At 44.9% G+C, this 19,559-nt stretch overlaps 1 protein-coding gene across 3 annotated transcripts in view; it reads left to right on the forward strand.

The window, feature by feature from the left end:
* Positions 1-5,620: 5,620 nt before the first annotated feature.
* LOC139051492 (adipocyte enhancer-binding protein 1-like) overlaps positions 5,621-19,559 on the forward strand; it is a 297,433-nt gene continuing 283,494 nt past the window's right edge. For 2 of the 3 annotated variants that reach the window (XM_070528468.1, XM_070528466.1), the window contains exons 1-3: positions 5,621-5,889; positions 6,735-7,082; positions 9,867-10,187. In XM_070528468.1, the coding sequence (XP_070384569.1) occupies positions 5,668-5,889; positions 6,735-7,082; positions 9,867-10,187 (891 nt within the window). In that variant the 5' untranslated portion in view covers positions 5,621-5,667. The remainder of the gene's footprint in view (positions 5,890-6,734; positions 7,083-9,866; positions 10,188-19,559) is intronic. The other variant, XM_070528467.1, reaches the window with a different exon arrangement.

Consider the following 19,559-nt stretch of genomic DNA (forward strand, 5'->3'; position numbering starts at 1 on the left):
CCGCACATGCCTTACCTGTCAAATACGCTGCTAGCCTCTCACCAGTGGGCGTGCATCAAGGGAGCATTATCATCATCTCTCGATCTCGCTCGCTTCAGGATCATCTGACGGTGAATTGCAAGCAGTAACGTCACTCTTGGTCATCTACTATAGGCGTGGTAGTTCCACCCTCCAGCTGTTCAATCTCGCTTTTCTATGTGAAATTGGCTGGAATTCATTATGGTGTCAAATTTTGCCGAGTCAACCTTTTCCCTATATGGAAACGGTTATGAGCTCTTCAGAAAGTGCGTTGGAAGTCTTCCTTTAGGAGTTATCGCGTGACTACACTGATTAGAAAGTTAATTAGTGCAATATACATAATTTTTGTCAAATTACTACATTCAATTATTTTCAAAGGTCAGTCTGTAATAAAAGCAATCCGGGATATATCCTGTAACTACGTAATTTTCCCTATATAAATTATTTCGAACACACTGGTTCATTTTGAACAGTCATGCGTTGAATACTTGGTGGCAGGCTGCCTCTAAACATGACTGTCTCAGAAAGAAGGTACTAACTATAGTGAAGGGGCCCTTTACTATAGCAGTAGCACCACATTGACAGGTAACTGCAGTCAATACAGAACCTGTTTATTAGCGAATTTTTCCGTCCGATTTCATGGCGCCGCGGAGGACCGTCGAGGTCAGATTGTCATGTTGCAGGATTTTTTTTTGTTAGGGTTGCTGTAATCCTGCATTTCTCGCGTTACACCTGTTGTACTTTCTCTTTTTTCCTATGCTTTAGCACCACCGCGCATACGGAGGCTCCTGGCAAGGGGAGCGAAGCGACCCGTTGCATAGACCAGGAGAAAGGGGGGCGGGGGCGGGTGGACCTTAGATGGCGCTGTAGTGGCCTCAGACCAATTGATAAGGACGTGATGTTACGCAGTTACTCTGTGCGCCGGTGAGTCGCCCTCCTCCCGCCCACATTATAACTATGTGCGCTTAACATGGGCTGGAATAAAAAGGGACCCGAACCATACGGTGAGGGGGCCGGTCTGAAATATGTAAAGGCTATTATGACAGGCTACCCTCACCGCGGTGAGTGCCCGGAAATAAGCAGGTTTTGCAATGAATCGGCAACATTAAGAAGAATATAGAAATGACAGAGTGATTATTTCTATCGCTGTCTTTGTAGTCTCCATTCCACGCACATGTTAATTTCTGAAGATAGCTAGCTAGCCCAACACCTGGTCGTTCTGGATCACTATACCATTTGCTTCAGTACAAGTGCACACTCGCCCATAGATACTACGAGCAGTTGAGAACGCTTTATCGATAGCACAGATACAGGTGTTGCCTTATGAACAATAAGTTCACTAAGCCCCCACTGAAACTTCTTCATGAGGAGCGCTTCCCCGTTTTTAATCAAATACACATCTAACCCGCAGGGAAAGCTGCCCGAAAAAAATATGTATATGTTATATGACCTGAGAGAAGTTTATGGGGAGGGATTACTGAACCTAGTTTGAGAAACGCCCGGAATGCAGCATGAAATTAAGTGATACCACTGGTGACACTCTTATTCGTAGGAAAATCTAGTGCACATTATCATAGCTTCTGTGCTAGTGGCGCTGCAATTTAGGCTGAGGGACTTCGTTTCTTTAAAACTTATGATTTTTCCCTTTTCTGGCTGTCCAAGTTCTGAGAAACAAAATGAATTAACAAATATGGTTAGAATGGAAAATGTGAAAGATGAAGGCGGTATTGCAGACCAACTACATTTGTGTCTGGCCAAAATCAGACTGCAATCGATCTCACATTCTTTCGTAGTAGCTTCTCCCTGTCTTCATGGTCGACTGTTTATTGTGCTTCTGACAGTAATCACCACCCTCCGTTTTATGAAAGAGCCCACTCTATTACGGCCACAGATGATGGCCATGTTCGAACTTTTGTAAACTACAATACCTTTAAAATGTCCTTGAAGTGTGTGATTTCGACCTTTTCAGCTGCTTCCAATGAACAGAAAACGAAGATTATTTGTCATTTTGACAAATTTAGCAAGCAGTCGTAACGCTCAGTTCTATCTCATAAGGGGTACTCGTGCAGCCCTTGTTGAAATTCCGACTGTTCACGCGATCATAAAAAAGGAAAGCAGCGTCGATAAAGTTGTTATATAACCAGCGTCCTAGAAACAGGAGTGATTATAATCTCTACAGAACTATACTTAAACATACAATTTTTAAAGCAGAACAATGACTACGATTGTATACATTCCGATCATCTATCAAAATGTGTAAAGAAGTGTGCATTCTTCAATGTCCATTGCAGCAGAAAAATACTTCCGCGTCCAAGTGAAATTAATCTAATAGTTTTCATTGGAGAAGAAATGACGGAGTGGTTAGTAGAAATCGCAAAGGGTTTAGAAAGTCGCTTCACTTCGTTGTTATCTCCATATACCAAGGTACCGATCCGGTCATATGATTTTACCAAGATCAAAATGTTTGAAGTGGTTACCGCATTGGAATGTATGGCACATTCCGCCCCAGGTGCTGACGGAGTAACCGCAAAAATGTTAAAAAACTTGTTCAAGGAGTCGCCAGATGACCTTTTAGACGTAGCAAGCTATTCGAATCAGTTTTCGTGGACGCCTTCAAGTTGAAAACTGGGTAAAATTATTCCGATTCTTGAAAATATACGTGACTGATTCACGCTTGACAATATTAGACCAATAGCGCTAACTTCAAATTTCGTTAAATTGTTACAAATGTTCCTAAATGTTTGTCCTATGAAATTAGTAGAGGACAAACGTGCACTCAGCACTTCACAAATTGACTTTAGATCTGACTGTTCCACTTGGCACGCCCATGTGGACCTGGAGATGCGGATAAAACTATCACGACACCAGAGACAAATAGCACCCCTAGTCACTTTATATGGGGCAAAATTGTATGATAGCGTAGAACACAAAGCTTTTTTAAAATCAACTAACGAACCTTGATTTTCCAAAATACACAATAAAATGGTTTAGTAAGTTTTTATCAGACATGGAAGTATTTTCTTCAAGCAGACATCGACAGCCGCATGGGGCTCCACAAGGAGCTGTCGTTTTACCTTTATTGTTTAATATATTACTGAGCTGTACACTTTGTTATAACGGCTTATACACATGTGTATCTGAAGATGCATCGTTTACATCGTACACATTTTTTGCATCGGACAATGACATCCGCGCTTTATATAGTCGATTGAAAACATGCCTTTGCGCCTAGAAAACAGGTTACAAAACATTCTCCACTACCTTAACGTCATAAAATACTCAATTACAGTTTTTTTTTCTTTTTGTACACGCACTAGTTGGTCACTGAGATGCAACTAGGGGTGAGCAACACCTTCGTGAAAATGGCGGAAGCACAGCGGAAGGCGCAAATGAAAAGACTAACGGCGACCTACACGGGGCGAAACCTGATCGCTAGGCTGGGCTTCGAAACAGGAGACGTCGACCGCTACGAGGACGTACCGGCGGGAATTAGGAAAACTTTGAACGTAAAGCCTATACCGAAGAACATGGATCCCAGGCTCCACGAAGGCAGAAGCAAAGCTAAGGCCGAATACATAGAAAAGACAGTGGCTAGAAAAGAGAACACTCTCTTCACGGACGCGAGCATAAGTGTAATAGGAAGCGAGGCAAAGGTCATTGCGGTAGTAATGAACAAGGAGGAAAAGCTTGTCTCGTGCGTCTCGGCCGAGATATGGAGTGTAGCTGAAGCCGAGGAAATCACCGTGGCGCTGGCAGCGATGCAAGGATATAGGGGGAATAAATCGCTAAATATTCTCACAGATTCGTAAGAGACCTGTCGCAACTACATGAGGGGCAGAATATGTAAAACTGCCCTTAAGGTCCTCATAGGGAGTAACCCCTCGGAGGAGGCGGAAATCAAACACAATCTGATCTGGATACCTGGACACGAGGGCATAAGGGGTAACGAGGCGGCGGACGGTCTAGCTCGAGCTGATAGATTCCGAGCTGGGCAGCAGCAGGAGTACCGCGCTAGTTACGCCGGAATCCTCAGTGACAGTTATTTGGAATTACTGCACCACTACAGGGGGACTAGACTCAAGTACCCACCGCCCCATAAAGCGCTGACGAAGGAGGAAGCAACGGGCTGGCGTAGGCTCCAGACAAACACCTTCCCCAACCTTTTCATATTCAACAAGATGTTCCCAACGCAGTATAGGGACACCTGCCCCTGGTGCGGGGCTACACCCACACTCTATCACATAACTTGGGAGTGTGAACGAAACGACGCATTCCGCGATCATAAACCCCCGAGTGCGGAGCATTGGGAGAGCCGGCTCGTCAGCTGCGAGCTCGCCGTCCAAAGAAGGATGGTGGAGCACGCTAGGGACGCGGCCAAACTCAGTGGAGCCCTGGACTGAGGGACCACCCGTGCTGAAGAGGCTTCCCTTCGACGAGAAGACAGCGTGACGAAGAGAAGACCTCGATCCGCGAGAATTCCATTTTATGATTCAATAAATGTTTCTCTCACTCTCTCTCTCCAGTATACATTTGACGTTATATATCCAAACAACGAGAAACACCTTTCTTGCAAAATAATAAATGGGCTATTATAAAACTGGAACTAAAAATAAAGACCATATAGGGACAGGTGCATCGCAAGCAAAAGAAAATTTGGTATTTGAAATTTCTCCTACGTTTTTGATTCCTCGTCTTCTTTAAGACTTCTTGGCTACATACCAATATTTTTTTGCTTAATTTCTGGTGGCTACATTGGCTGTACGAAAAGTGAACTTATCAATCTCAGACGTGGTAATAGTAACAGATTCTTTATTTTGATGGTCATAACTTACTGCAAATAGGGGCTCCAGTATTTCACGTGCATTTCATTGTCTAATAACCTCTCGCTTAATTAACACTAACTAGATTGTTATGGGTACCTGATCACAAAAATTGTTTTAAATGAATTATCAGACAGCTTGGCGAGAGCTGCCCTTAGTAACCCAGTTCTCCAGATCATTGATATATAAGCTTTTAATTCATGACCGCTGCTCGGTTGAAGGGATGGGCAGTAATGAAAGGCTCTTGGAGCCTATCATTAACAACTTTAAGTGCTTACCGACACATTCTGTTCCTTTGGAGCAGAAATTCCGGCCGCAATAGAAAAATTGGACTGCTGTTTACCAAATTTCGATGTCGAATACCTCCATTAAACTATTATATGCATCCATCTGGTCTGGCGCCCTCCTCCATGTGCTCATACTGTCGTTAGAACGAAACAATAGAACACCTTTTCCTGTGATGTCGCAGATTTTAATGATGAAGAAAACACACTTTAAAGGGAAAATTTCTTATTGCCGGTTTGAATTTAATGATTCCCTATATTCCATCTTTAAAGGCCTCTACTTTGTGTAATTTTCATAACCATATCGGTGCAGCTGTTGTCATATATATGGAATTGAATCAGCACGATTTCCTTACTAAACTCTTAAATTTTATCTGAACTTATTCTTTCCAGCTATTCGAAATTTCTCAATAGTGCTTGTGTTAAACTCTTATTATCATTTTCATAAACCACCTGATCCTTGTCCAATCCGCTATAGTGGGTATGAGCCACTTTCGAAGCCAAGCAAGCAAGCAAGCAAGCGTCCCCTTGAAGCATTCCTCGTAATGGTGTCATGTGGACGCAAAACCACGGCTGCGCTTGTATTCATCGCTACTTTTTTCGCAGTGGGGACACAGGAGGTCACAGGAGGCAGTACGTCCACAGCAAGCACCACCACCCAGACCCCAGATAAGGATTCTACGGCAGCCTCTGAAGAAGAAACAACAGCGGCGAATGAGCACAAGGGGCTTGCGGAAGAAGAGGACATGGAGGACAACATGAGTTACGCAAGTATCTCGTCTTTTCCATATGATCAACCCCGCTTACACCCAAAAAACTGTTAGCACGGTGTCAATGACTGCTAATGGTATTATCAATGCGTGGCCTACTTTCCCAGTGACTGCTGACAACTCGCTATAATCGGTCTTTTAAAAGCAGTCCCAAGTATCCTTTCTTCGTTTTTGGTTACGTATTCATGACAGTTTGACGTTGAAGCTACCGCGACATTGTGCGCCTCAGAGAGTAATAAGATGACCAGTAGTGTACAGAGTACACTCAAAATACAAAGAAAACTGACAAATTGCTGCACCACGCAGTTGTTTAGTGCAAGAGCTACGCAATAATTACAACCGCATAGCCCGTGACGGCTGGCCCGCTTGGTATGCACATGTGTTTTTTGTTGTAAGAGCATTTTTTATATTTTAACTTGGGATTTCGAAGCGCAAGTGCAGCTGAGCCTCGGACGTGAACGCACGAGATATGCATTATCCCACAATTGCACACCTGTGGCGTGTGTATGTGCCATCAGTAGACTCTCATACTCGATGTAGAGACCATCGGATATCTATGTACATCGTGTGATATCCTTCTACTGGATTAGTTTACTTCTCAACCTCTCCTACTGCGGTATCTCATTGCTAAGCACTCATGCGTGATAGTGAAACCACGTGGTAGCACGCTCTGTTCGCCTTCCAGGCGTATCTTGATCTTATTTTCGGTTTTTGTTTCGAGACAAACTTACAGAGATCCTCGTTCGCCAATTCGATGGCTGGCTTTGGCACAGCGCAATGCATTCGGTGCGCCTTTCTCTTAAAAAGCCGAAGAAGCAACTTCTCGGCTGCCTGGTGTCCAGATGAACCAGTTCGCGTACAAGAGTACGCCCGCCAAGCTGGACGTGCTACGCTCGCTGCTAGCCGCCCATCCGGACGCCACGCGCCTGGACACTGTCTCCGGTGGTGGCGACGCGGCCGCTCCCGTCTACGCGCTGGTGGTGTCGGAGCACGCCTCTTCGAGGGCTTTCCTCGTACCTCGTGTGCAGCTTAGCGCCGGCTTCCCAGCGGGCGCTGGCATGCTGGTCCGCTTCGCCAGGCACCTGCTCGAAAGGCGCGCCTCCGACCCTGAGGTGGCCGCGCTATTGAAGCACACTGAACTCCACCTGGTGTTCCACTTTGCCGGTTACCGGTCCACTAGTTTCCACCAGGTGAGCCGGGCGGCAAATTTCTGAAGCTTTGTTCTTCGTGCCTCCGGCATTCTAAACTTTATTGGGCTACTCGGTGGCGCCTGTTGACGTCAGGCGTATGTCAGTAGTGGATGTGGACGACTGCGCTTTCACTGTTGCGAAATTCACAAAAATGCTCGTAAGAGCGGCACAAGCGCAAATTTTTTTTTTCTTGACGGGAGCCACTTTATCATTTTTCTTCATTCAGGGTGCGCTATAAAATTATTTTCATAAATGCACTGCAGAACGAGTCAATAGAGATTACCCGAGACAACGCAGACTAAAATGTTTGTATTGAAGTGAACAGGTTACGGGGGAGGGGGGGGGTCGTTTTTACGTTTTATGGACTCTTCAAAGATCGCGTGGGAACAATAGCATCAATCTTGTTGTTGAGTTTCCTTATTCGAAGAGGCGGACATTACTACCAAGAATAATCGAAATACATAATCTACTAATTACCAAAAATTAATAATTCACTTCCTAATTACTTGATGGCACATAGTGCTATTTACGAATTGTAGCCGGTAGGTTTGCAAGGCGTATCCCTTAGACACCACCAGATCTTCTGACACCAGTTTAGCGATTTTTTTTCGCAAAGCGTCGGACGAATTACATGGGCGTTCCAGTTACCTTTGTGCTTACATGCATAAAAGAACTTTCTTTAAAGATCGGCGTGGAACAATAGCGCATTCTTAAAGCGAGTGTGATATCACATATCTGAAAGATAATATTATTCTCTAAGTTAACTCGAAGTGCAGACGCCTCGAAAACAAGCCGGTTAGAATTCATAACGCGCACTACGTGCCGTAAAGTAATTATGAAGTTAATTACTGATTTTTGTTAATTAGGTGGACATGTGTTTCGATTTCTCGTGCGAGTACTGTCCGCCTGGCTGAATAATACAGTTCAAGTACCAGAATCATGTTATCTGCGACGGGTGACATTTAAAAAAATTCAAAAAAACTTAAAAGTGATCAACCCCGGTATAATGGAATGTGTCTACTTGCTGTCCTTCCCGTATTGCAACAGCTCTAGAGCTTTTAGAAATATGAACACAGTAACAATACGGCCAACTTTTTTAAAGGGTATGTCTAATTGTATACGATCTTCACCGATGGGCGCTAGGCATGGAGGAAGGAGATAATACGAAGGAGTAAACTACAACGCGATTGAATCCGTTGTGGTGGCCCAACAGGTCATAAAAACGCCAGAGCCCGCGGTAGGTTTTAGTACTCCAGGTTGTTTCTTTTTTTTTTCGCTACACATTCGAAACAATTTGAAGCTCTTCAAATAAACAAACCATGGCTACCACCACAGCACTTTCGCTTAATGCCGCGCTGAAGTTTCTGGATTGTGGCATCGAATGCGTGTACGTTCGGCGAGCCGTATCAGAGAGAAAGCCTCTCAAGCGTGTCGGAAGTTGAAGGCAAATGTTGCAGGCCTTTCCGAAAGGGGCGCGGCGTTGCTACACTGCCCACTGATTTTTCGGTGTATGCGCTGCTGTTCGTGTCGCAGTAAATTGCATAGTAATGTCTGTTGTCATTTCAGCAGCTAAGCATGCATATCCTTAATCTATAAAGAGAGGCTAAACAGCAAGTTTTAGTTTTAGTTGGAGTGCACCGTTCTCTGTCCTACGCCGATACATGTTCTCGTTTACCCACCGTGGTTGTTTATAGTGACTATGGTGTTGGGCTGTTAAGCACGTCATCGCGGGATCGAGTCCCGACCACGCCGGCTCCATTTCGACGGGGGCGAAATGCAAAAGCACCCGTGTACTTAGATTTTGGTGCACGTTAAAGAACTCCAGGCAACCCAAATTATTTCGGAGTCCTCCATTTCGGCGTGCCTCATAATGAGATAATGGTTTTGGCACGTAAAACCTCAATTTTTTCTAATAACATCGTATGCGTCCGATGACAAACCGTTTGTTCGTGCTCGCAGTACGCAGTGTTCAAAGCAGAGCCAGTTCTTGGGAACATAGCGGAGACCGCATGACCCGGCCTTATATCGGTCTCAAACGCCAAAAGCTGAAACAAGCGCTGCTTGCAGTAGTTGTTGCTTTTCTTCGCAGTAGATAAATTTACAATGCACCAGGTTTCACGAGAAAACAGCGTAGCACGTAGGTAGAAAACGCCACTCACCATTTATAGCGGGAGTCAGCGTAATCTCAGGCAATAAGCTCCACCCCGTTTGGCATCAAGGATGACTTCGCTCACACAATTCGATCAGTCGCATGCATAAAAACCCTCATGCGTAAGGCGCCACTGATCCAGGGGCAATGCAAATCAATAAAGCTCGCATAACAGGGCAAAGTACACACAGGCATGGCCTCGGTCAAAAACGTGGCAAATACATGTAGCTTACTATCGCTCACAACGGTCTCTTTACTTCGGCCGAAGTATAGCTGTAGCCTAAATGCGCTGACGTTGCAGTGTGAACCTCTCACAACTCGGCCAAAGTGCGGAACACATGCTTTGCAGGAAAGATGGAAGCAGAACAAGCATCCAGGGAAAAATCCGACCAGAGATACAGGTAGAGCAGCCACGGAGGCCTCCATGGGAGCAGCTATCAGCTGCCGGCCGAGCGCGCAATGAATAAAAACTACCGGTAACCAAATGTCTCGGCAAATCTCGAATTTCCTCCGCGATCTCGACGCGAGAGGCGACGTGTTGGGGCGCCACTGTGACTTCACAGAGCATTCGCTTGCCAAGGCTGGCTGTGTGACATAATGCTCCGTCCTATCTTTTTCTTTCTCCATGGCACTAGGTATGCGTCTCGGACGCTGGCAGTGACCTCGTCCGGCTGCTGAACATCGATGCCTCTCTGCGAGATGAGACCAGCGTCAGTCCCGCGTACAGCGGCACACGCAGCAGTGACCGGCTCGTGCTGAGCGGAGTGCTGCTCACGGAAGATCCCACACAGGTGCCCGAGGAGCTGGACGAGAAGCAGGGGCCAAAGGCTCCCGACCAGGACGTCTTCTCGCACATCGCCAGCAGGTTTGCCGAGAAGCAGCCAGCACTGGCGAGCAATTACTGCGCCGCTGCTGGCAACGGCTCTGCGGGCAGCGACGGATGGTTTAGGCGGAAGGTATCTGCATAGCTGCCGCAATTTTATCGTCTTGCCAGTGCAGCAAGGCATGAGGTGTCGACTGTATATATGCACGTGCCTATGATATGAAAGTAATTCTGACATTTCAAACAGAAGGCACTTGTGCAGAGAGACAAGAATACTTGATGCATTAGCGTTTTATGTTGTGCTAGTCGGTTTTTATCCAACAAGGCAAATAGAGAAGACATATGAGAGAGACAGCGCATCTGTCCCATTGGTATATTTCGTGACACCATGTGCGTTGTTTACCTTGATGTGCAGCTTGCGGTTGGTAACTTGGCTGAGCTTTTGATAGCTGTGAAGATATGGACTGATCAAGGAAATATCTTGACGATAAAACCTGGATTAGAGTGAGTAAGCCAGGTAAACTAAAGTTATGAATGAGAGTGCGCTGATGACGTTTAAAACAACGACATGTAGTGTATCCTTTTTAGCAGGGACAAAACCTGGAGGATAAAAAATACACTTGAAAAGAAGCACAGGCCTATTGTAACAGTTTCACAACGTGTGCTATGAACCGTTACATTAGCGGACAGGAATATGCTGGCATACTTATTGGAGAGCTCACGCAAGTAGCATAAATTTTGCTCCAGAATAAGAAAAGAGTTTGCGGAAGTCAGGCAATACGCACAATAGTTACCTATTGGTCTATTAGACTTACGAAGCGGCTGTCAAAGGAAGGAGAACGCAGTGTGTGATAAAAGAGGATTTGGTACATGATGAGAAGAATACATTTTCAAGGATGGAGTAAAGTTGGTTGACACAATGTATGAGTAATTTGAGATCGATGGCAGAGGCATTCGTCTCATTGTGTACATCAGTGTGTGGGATGACGGCAGTTATAATAAGGATCCATTTCTCAGGCCCATTCTGGAAGGTATGTGAAATAAGTGCTAAGGAAAGGCAGGCGCCACAGTTTTAAAATTAAAATTAGAAATAGAGAGGTTTCCCTTTGCATATTTGGAAAACGGACTATCCTTGCATTCACGATTTCGTCTTCATGTATTTTTTTTTTCACCCACAACTACTTGGATCGTAACCAAGCGGTAAAACGGAAGATGTATTATAGTCAAAGAATAAGTGGGGTTGAACAGGACTGATAACTGACGTAATGCAGTGTTGTTAGTGCATCTAAGTAAATTTAACTTTATTGTTGTAAACTTATTCGGAATTCTATTTGGTAAGCAAAGTGCTTGCTCTGGTTGCCATTTTTTTAGGGCGCCCCTCTTAGGCGCCCGTTCCTGCGGTGAGTGTCGGCGGTGGTGGCGTAAACGAGCGAACGAGCGCAGAAAAGCGTGAAAGAGCGAATGCGCAGCGGAATACGAAAGACGTTAAGTTAACGTTAGTTGCTTGTCTGGTGTTTGCAAGTGGGAAGTTAAATATGGTTTTGTGTAAGGGCAAGTTGGTGTTGAGTATTTTGTGATCTAAACAAGTGATCTTAACGCCGTGAAAGAAAGAATACGAAGGTCAGTAAACAGAAGGCTACTTGGGTGATGAACTGAGCAAAATGCTATTATTATTAGGGCGCGTTTTCGCAACCACACTATATGTGTTAAGTTAGTTTTATATGTTAGGCCCCATATTTCACAACAATAGCTCATGTGGGTATGGAACAAAGAAAAGTACACTCAACGAAGCAAAGCATGAGGAAAATATTGCCGGGCACGGGGCAATGTGTAACAGCGGAACGCGAGTTTTCTACATACAACGCTAATTTGTTCTCTCCAGTGCAAGTGACTGTCTAAAGTAACAACTAAATATTTAAATGAATCAAGACAATCCAGAGTTCGGTTCGATTGAGTCAAAGTGAACTCACTGTAGTCTACTATTTTCCTATTAGAGTGAAATATGATATATTTAGTTTTATCGGTATTTAGGGCGAGTCTAATTTCTGAAAACAATTTAGCTACATTTAGCAGTTCACCAGATATAGTGTCTTGTAATGACGAGAGTGAGTCGCCTGAGTACACTAAGGCGGTGTCGTCAGCGTACATCAAAACGTTTGACAGGTAAAGTGCGTCCGGCAAATAATTTCTGTATAATGAGAACAGAATAGGCCCTCAAACTTAGCCTTGCGGTACACCCCATATGATATCGGTAGAAGCAGAATTATGTTTGTTAATTACCATTTGTTGCCTTCGTGCCTTAAAGTAGCCGTGAATCAGTTGAAGCACGTTTCCAACGATGCCATGAGATTCCAGTTTTTCTAACAGTATGGAGTGACAGATTGTATCGAATGCCTTTCTTATATCAAGAAAAATTGACACAGCAGTGTTATTCTTCATAAGGGTAGAGTTAAGGGAACGCAAAAGCATTAATACTGCGATTGAGGTAGATCTACCTGCAAGAAAACCATGCTGCTGCGGGCAGATAACGTTATTGCTTACAAGAAATGCATTTAACTGTAGTACAATTAGCTTTCAAATAGTGTGTTACCCAGCTAAGAATTGAAATAGGTCTGTAACTACTCGGATGGTTCGGATCACCAGTTTGTTACACAGGGATAACCTTTGACGCTTTCAGTATATTTGGGTAAACAATACTACTTATCGCATGGTTAAACACGTGACAAAGGGGCACGCATAAGACATCAATAAAATTTTTTCAATATCCTAACTCGAATGCCATCAAGTCCGGATGCCTTATTAGCCGATAATTTGCCTACGATACTTTTTATTTCCCCAAGAGTTCCTTCACAAAACGAAGAACCACTGTCGACGTTTCTCTGGACCCTGGTTGTGGGAATTGGAAATAAAGAGTGTTTAGATATATTGTCACCAATTTTTCAGAAATAAATATTCAAGTCATTAGCAATCTGAGGGGACAGATTTTCGGGAGTAACATACTGTTTATCCTGTAATCCTACTACATCTCTTACTATTTTCTATATTTGCCTACCATTTCCATGTATTCGCCTTATCAAGTTCGTATAATAGACCTTCTTTGATTTGCGAATTAGCATAGCTGATTTCTTTCGAAAAAATTTTAACCGGCTTGTGCAGTAGTTGTTAGTTTTGTTATGTTTTAATTTATTATAATAGTTGTCTTTCCTTCTCAGTAAGGCAATTATCGACTGATTCACCCACGGACATATGGCGTAATCATAGCTGTGTCGTGAAGCGTACCGCGATTCTTCTATCGCATTTGTAATGCCGTCAATAACGTTTTGACATACCGTGTGTACGTTGTCATTGTAGAGGTTCTCGAAATTAGTAGTGACTGAGACGCTGCGTACATGTGGATAGTTAAGCCTTGTCGAATATTTGTGTTGCGTTTGGCGAAAAGAACGCGAACAATCCCGAGGCAGAAACAAAAATGTTGGACTGTCCGGAATTGTGGTGTCATAAACACCTGCCGTACATCAGCCGTGCTATGCAGGATGCGCCGAGTTCCTCCTTCGCACGAGTTTTACTCTAGTTTGCTCGACGGCAGTCAATGAACGGAGATAGCATGGAACGCGCAAAAACAGCAGGTGCAAAATATGTCGAGAAAAAGACGCATATGTCAAGATGAACGCGCCCTGCGCGGCCCACTGCTTCCGCGTTTCAAGTCCAGAATGCTACACAACGAAACGCGCGAGTGCCGCGTGTTATTAATATCTTATCGAAACTTAGCAATACCGTGTCTGTGCCGCTGTCTATGTGCACATTTGCTTGAGCTGCTAGCCATGCCTTTCGCGGGTGCGTCAAGGGCGTGCCTCCTCCTTCGGACATGAGGTTTCTATCCTCCGTAGAATACAAACATGCGGCGGATGCTTGCGCCTACAATTTCCCTCAGTCGAATGCGTTAAAATACAGCAACTAAAATTACAAACATTTTATTTCTTAAAGGGGCTGAGAAACCAAATTTTGAGGATATAAAAAGCATGTTGTAGACTGCGTCTCTATGTGAGCACACCCACAACGAGGTATTTGACGCTGCAAACATTTGAAACTAATTTTAATTCAGATGCAAAAAGTCATTAAAAGCTCCTTCCTGTGGTTGAGATCCATCGCTAGCGCGGCTGTGATGACGTGACAATGGAGGAACAAAAATATTGACGTCATAGCACACTATCACAAAAACGTGACGCATGATGAGTAGCGATGAAATGCCGATTACGGAGTCTGCGGAACCGAGCGACTGAGTATAGCCATCCACTATATATTACCGAGCTACAGGCATATAGAATTCCTTTCTCTATGCTACAGGCTTTTAGAACACTGTAACCGAGCTAACCCTGGCACCTGACTAAACGAGACATGCACAGCGCTATAGCAGAGAGCAGTTGACGTAGCATCTGCGAGTCACATAGTCCGGCTTTGAGGTCGGGAGCGGCGAGATTTCCTTGCCGTAGAGAGGATGGGTTCGGGACCCGATTTTGCGGCAGCCATACGGCGAAGCGGCCAATCAATGACCATGGAGTGGTCATTCTGGCACCGACGGCACCCTCACCGTTGCAAATCGCTCGGTGGCGCACCACGCCTAACCCTGCTGGAACAACGAGTAGACCGCATGCTTAAGCGCCTTCTTCCAGATGAAGACCTTAGCTACGAAAACATGGACCACATGTCTCATTCGCAAAAGAGACAACTTCCTGATGACCCAATCGACACCTCCAGCACCCAGTCTAAGACCGCAAAGGTCGCTAATCCATGGCAGAAGTAAGGGACGGAAACTTTTGCGTTTGGCAGTGGAACTGCCGCGGTCTCAGTAACAAAAAAGCAATAATGAGGCAATACTTCCTAAAATTGAAAAACCCACCACATGTGTTACTTCTGCAAGAAACATACAAAGAACAGAACATACCAGGATACACAGCTACACATTAAGCGCACAATGAATACGACCTACCATTGATTTCGACGTACGTAAAACATAACATTAAACACTACACGGAAATAGCACCAGACTGTTTAGCAAAGTATGTCTTAATAACCACAATATACCCGGACAACTCACAGCGACCTGCCAAGCTGTACAACGTCTACAATCCACCAAATCAATGTACAACCTTAGTCAGATCTTCAAGCACGCTAAAAAAGATGAGAAGACACATGATATTTTCATCATGGGAGATTTCAATGCGCCCAACACATCATGGGGATACAAGGCGAACACGAAAACGGGCAGGTTGCTGGAAGACAACATAAACAAATTTCAGTACACAGTTCTCAACACTCCGGGGGTAACAACTCGCACAGGGGCGCAAAATCAATTTCCTACTACACCGGACCTCGCGTTGCACAAAGGTGAATATGCTACGAGCTGGGAGAACACCCATGAAAACCTAACTAGCGACCACGACATAATAAACATCATTATACACATGACGCCTCGAAAGCGCCGCGCTACAGTCACCTTCACAAATTGGGACAAATTCCGGAAACTGAGGCATAATAACACTGACACAGGGCTTGACTTGGACACGTGGGCTAAAGGCCTCATAGAAACTAAGACAGCAGTTACAGACACGCACACGACGTCAGCGCCAGCAGACCGGCCCGACCCGCACCTCACACGCGTCTGGAAAAAACGCAAAAAGCTATTGAGAGTCTTATCCCAGCAACCGCATAACAATCAGCTTCGTAGAAAGGTAGATGATATAACTATTCAAGCGATCAATCATTCCCGGACGCTCGAACAGACAGAATGGAACCAAATTTGCGATAGCATCCAGAATACGTTAGGCAAAAAACACACGTGGCATCTTTTGCGAGCCCTGCTCGGCACAAAGAAACAAGTGATCCCTACCATAGAGAAACACGCCAGTACACAAGGTATAAACAAAACATTTGATGAACTTCGGACCCTTTACATACCTGCGGCACATCAGTCACTGTACACAGACTATACGGGCCCCCCAAACGACAACATCGGTGCCGACTTCACTATGGCAGAACTAAACATAGCATTGCTGCAAAATAATAGGGCGACGGCGCCGGGTCCTGACGGCATCACATATACTCTTCTGCGTAATCTGCCCGACGAAGATAAAGAAACGCTTCTCTCGCACATAAATGAGCATTGGAAAACGGGCACCCTCCCAGACGAATGGAGAACATCACACATTTCCATGATCCCAAAACCAGGGAAAAAAGCCACGCTTTGCAACCTCAGACCCATATCCTTAACATCATGTATGGGCAAAACAATGGAACGACTTGCACTAAACAGACTATAAGAACATTTGGATAACACGAAACATTTTCCGCACCAGCTCATAGGCTATCGCAAGAACATTTCTACACAGGAATTATTTCTCATACTACAGAACACGCTTCTGCAGCCAAAGACCGCACAGACCCAAGCCCTTCTGGCAATAGATATAAAAAAGGCATTCGATAATGTCACACATGATCATGTACTCAAATCTGTTCATGACAGTGGATGCGGCGCCAACATGTACAATTACATACGCAGTTTCCTCAAAGGCAGGACAGCACGCTTCAAGGCAGCGCAGTCTCTTTCCTCCCCCATCAATATTTCCCGTGGAACACCTCAAGGATCGATTATATCCCCACCCTCTTTAATCTTTGCATGACAGCGCTATCAAGGCAGCTATCTACAATCCCTAATATTCACCACACTTTCTACGCCGACGATATTACCCTATGGTGCGAAACCGGATCTCCAGGGAACGTCGAAACGACCCTCCAAAAAGGCGTCGAGACCATGGTTAACCACTTACATAAAGCCGGACTCGAACCTTCAGCAGAAAAGTCGGAACTTCTCCTCATGAATCAAATACATTACCAAAGAAAACAAACGCCCTGATACAACTCACCTTATTACGCAAGCAGATACCAAAGGTTACATCGTGCCGAATACTCGGATTTATCATAAATAACAACAACAATGCTAATTCTAGCGTTATACAATATCAAAAAGACTGCCGAAATCTCACGCACCTAATGCGAAGGATCATTCGCAAAAAACACGGACTGAGAGAAGGACAAGCAACACAGCTCGTGACTGCGCTCGTGTATAGTAGGCTTCTGTACACCGCCCCATTCCTAACACTGAAACAAACACAAACTCAAAAACTCGAATCTTCACTCAACACCCCTCACAAGGCCGCCCTGGGCCTACCGATTTACACCTCAAATGATCGCCTTCAACAAACGGGCCTCTTTCACACTTTCGCAGAACTAACACAACAACACCGAGACAGACAAGTAGCGCGATTGTCTTGTACGAAGCAAGGATGCGAAATCTTGAAACGAGCAGGGATCGCCCCTTTCCAGTTAACACCAGTTAACCAAAGCCCTCCGCTACCACGCAACACTGCATTTACAAACATACCAAAAAATATGACGCCACACCTTCATGACGGTCGACGTCAAGCGCAAGCAAAACATCACCATATAGACAGGAAATGCATCACGATATACACGGACGCCGCACGCTCTGACATGGGGTCATACGCGTATGCAATATATACACCTGGACAGACAGCACCGATCATCCAAACAGCTGGGCCATTTTCCAACCATCCCAACATAGCCACTCTGGAGACTCACGCGATAATATATGCCATACAAGAAGCCTTTCTACTCACTAAGCACTCTAAGAAAAAAGAGAGTAAAAAGTGAGTCACAGCAACTTGACTCTCTTTTTTCTTACGAAGACCCATTTTCGCGCGGGTAGAGTCACAAAACAAGAGTCAACATTTGTGTGTGGGTCGTTTGACTCTTAATAGGACGCGAAGAGTCGTCGTGCAAGATTGCGACTCCTCTGATATTCGAGATGAGTCTGGCGAGAGAAAGATTAAAATGCAGGAGAAGAAATACCAGATAACGTCTTCTGTTTTAGGCAGGCCCTCGGGTTCCTGTCCTGGTTGTAATCAGTTCAGTTCAGTTCAGTTTCATTCCTTAAAGGCCCCCATTTCAGGGGGTGTTACATAAGGGGTGGGATTACATTTGTAGTGAGGAAAACAAACAGCGATGGTGATTTAACATTGAAGGTGATCTGTTACGCGTTGCACGTTAAAGAACCCCAGGTGGTCAAAATTTCCGGAGTCCTCCACTACGGCGTGCCTCATAATCAGAAAGTGGTTTTGGCACGTAAAACCCCAAATATTATTATTATTATCTGTTACGCGTTCTTGAAAAGCAGGTGTTGAAGCGATGGCGACGATGTCATGGGGTAGGCCGTTCCAGTTCGTGGCTGCTCGAAGAAATAACAAGGCTGAAAACGTAGTAGTACGTGATAGTGGGCGGGCAACTTGAAGGGGATGACTGGTGCGGTGAGATATGCGTGATGCGGCGGCGATATACGGTGCTTGATTGAGAGGAGAATAAAAGAATTTGTGATAAAGGGTGAGGCTAGCAATGCGACGACGAAAAGAGAGGGGTGACAGTCCGGATGTAGCTTTCAAGGATGAAACACTGACGTCATATGAGTATGAGGAATGAATGAATCGGGCAGCACGATTCTGCACAGCTTCCAATGCGGTGATTAGATATGCTTGAAGTGGGCTCCAGATGGGGCATGCATATTCTAATTTGGGTCTTATAAGTGATTTATACGCGAGCAATTTAACATGTGGTGGGGCAAGACGAAGGTGACGTTTTAGAAAACCGAGTGTTTTGTTTGATGCTGAAATGATGTTACCGACATGTTACCGACATGCGGTGTATCATTCTTTCGTCAAGCTTGTCATGTTCTGCAATTACATCGAACTCTAAATATCGATTTTCCTTGAACATGTTTGTTGATATATCACACCCTTAAGCGATAGCTGGCTTCCTATGCTAAGGAAGACCCGGATTTGTCCCAATGGATTCTGACCATAAGTAAATCTAAAAAATATAGCATTGGCTACTAAAGAGAGCACAGCAACGAGATAACAAGTTCAGTAGGCGCACTCAACAGTGCCGATTGTAAATGTAATTGCGCTACGTAAAGTTAAATTTTGAGGATTTAGGTTCCAAAATCAAGATCTTGTTATGAGGCGCATGGTAATGGAAAACTGCAGATTTATTTTCAGCAGCTCGGGTTATTTAACGTGCACGAAATGCACAATATACGCGCGTTTTCGCATTCTGCCCCCATTGGAATGCGACTGCTGCGGTTGTGATTGGACCCGTGACCTCGAGCTCAGCAGCGCAACACCAAAGCCGCTGGGCTACCGCAGTGCGTTGCGTTCCGCGACAAGAAACAAACACTAGCGTACGCAGCACTGCTTTTGAACCCCCCAGAAATTTAAACACAAAAATATAGCAGTTTCCCCCCAATGCTGCATGAACCACTGCACGAACAACTGCACGAACCAAGGTTCGTAGCTTCATCGCCTGAATAAACTGCAGTAAACAATCGCTTACTCCCTAAATTAGCAAGCACGGGGTCACGCGCACACGTGCAAACATG

Source organism: Dermacentor albipictus, unplaced genomic scaffold, assembly GCF_038994185.2.
Source record: "Dermacentor albipictus isolate Rhodes 1998 colony unplaced genomic scaffold, USDA_Dalb.pri_finalv2 scaffold_12, whole genome shotgun sequence".
NCBI classification, from domain to species: Eukaryota; Metazoa; Arthropoda; class Arachnida; order Ixodida; family Ixodidae; genus Dermacentor; species Dermacentor albipictus.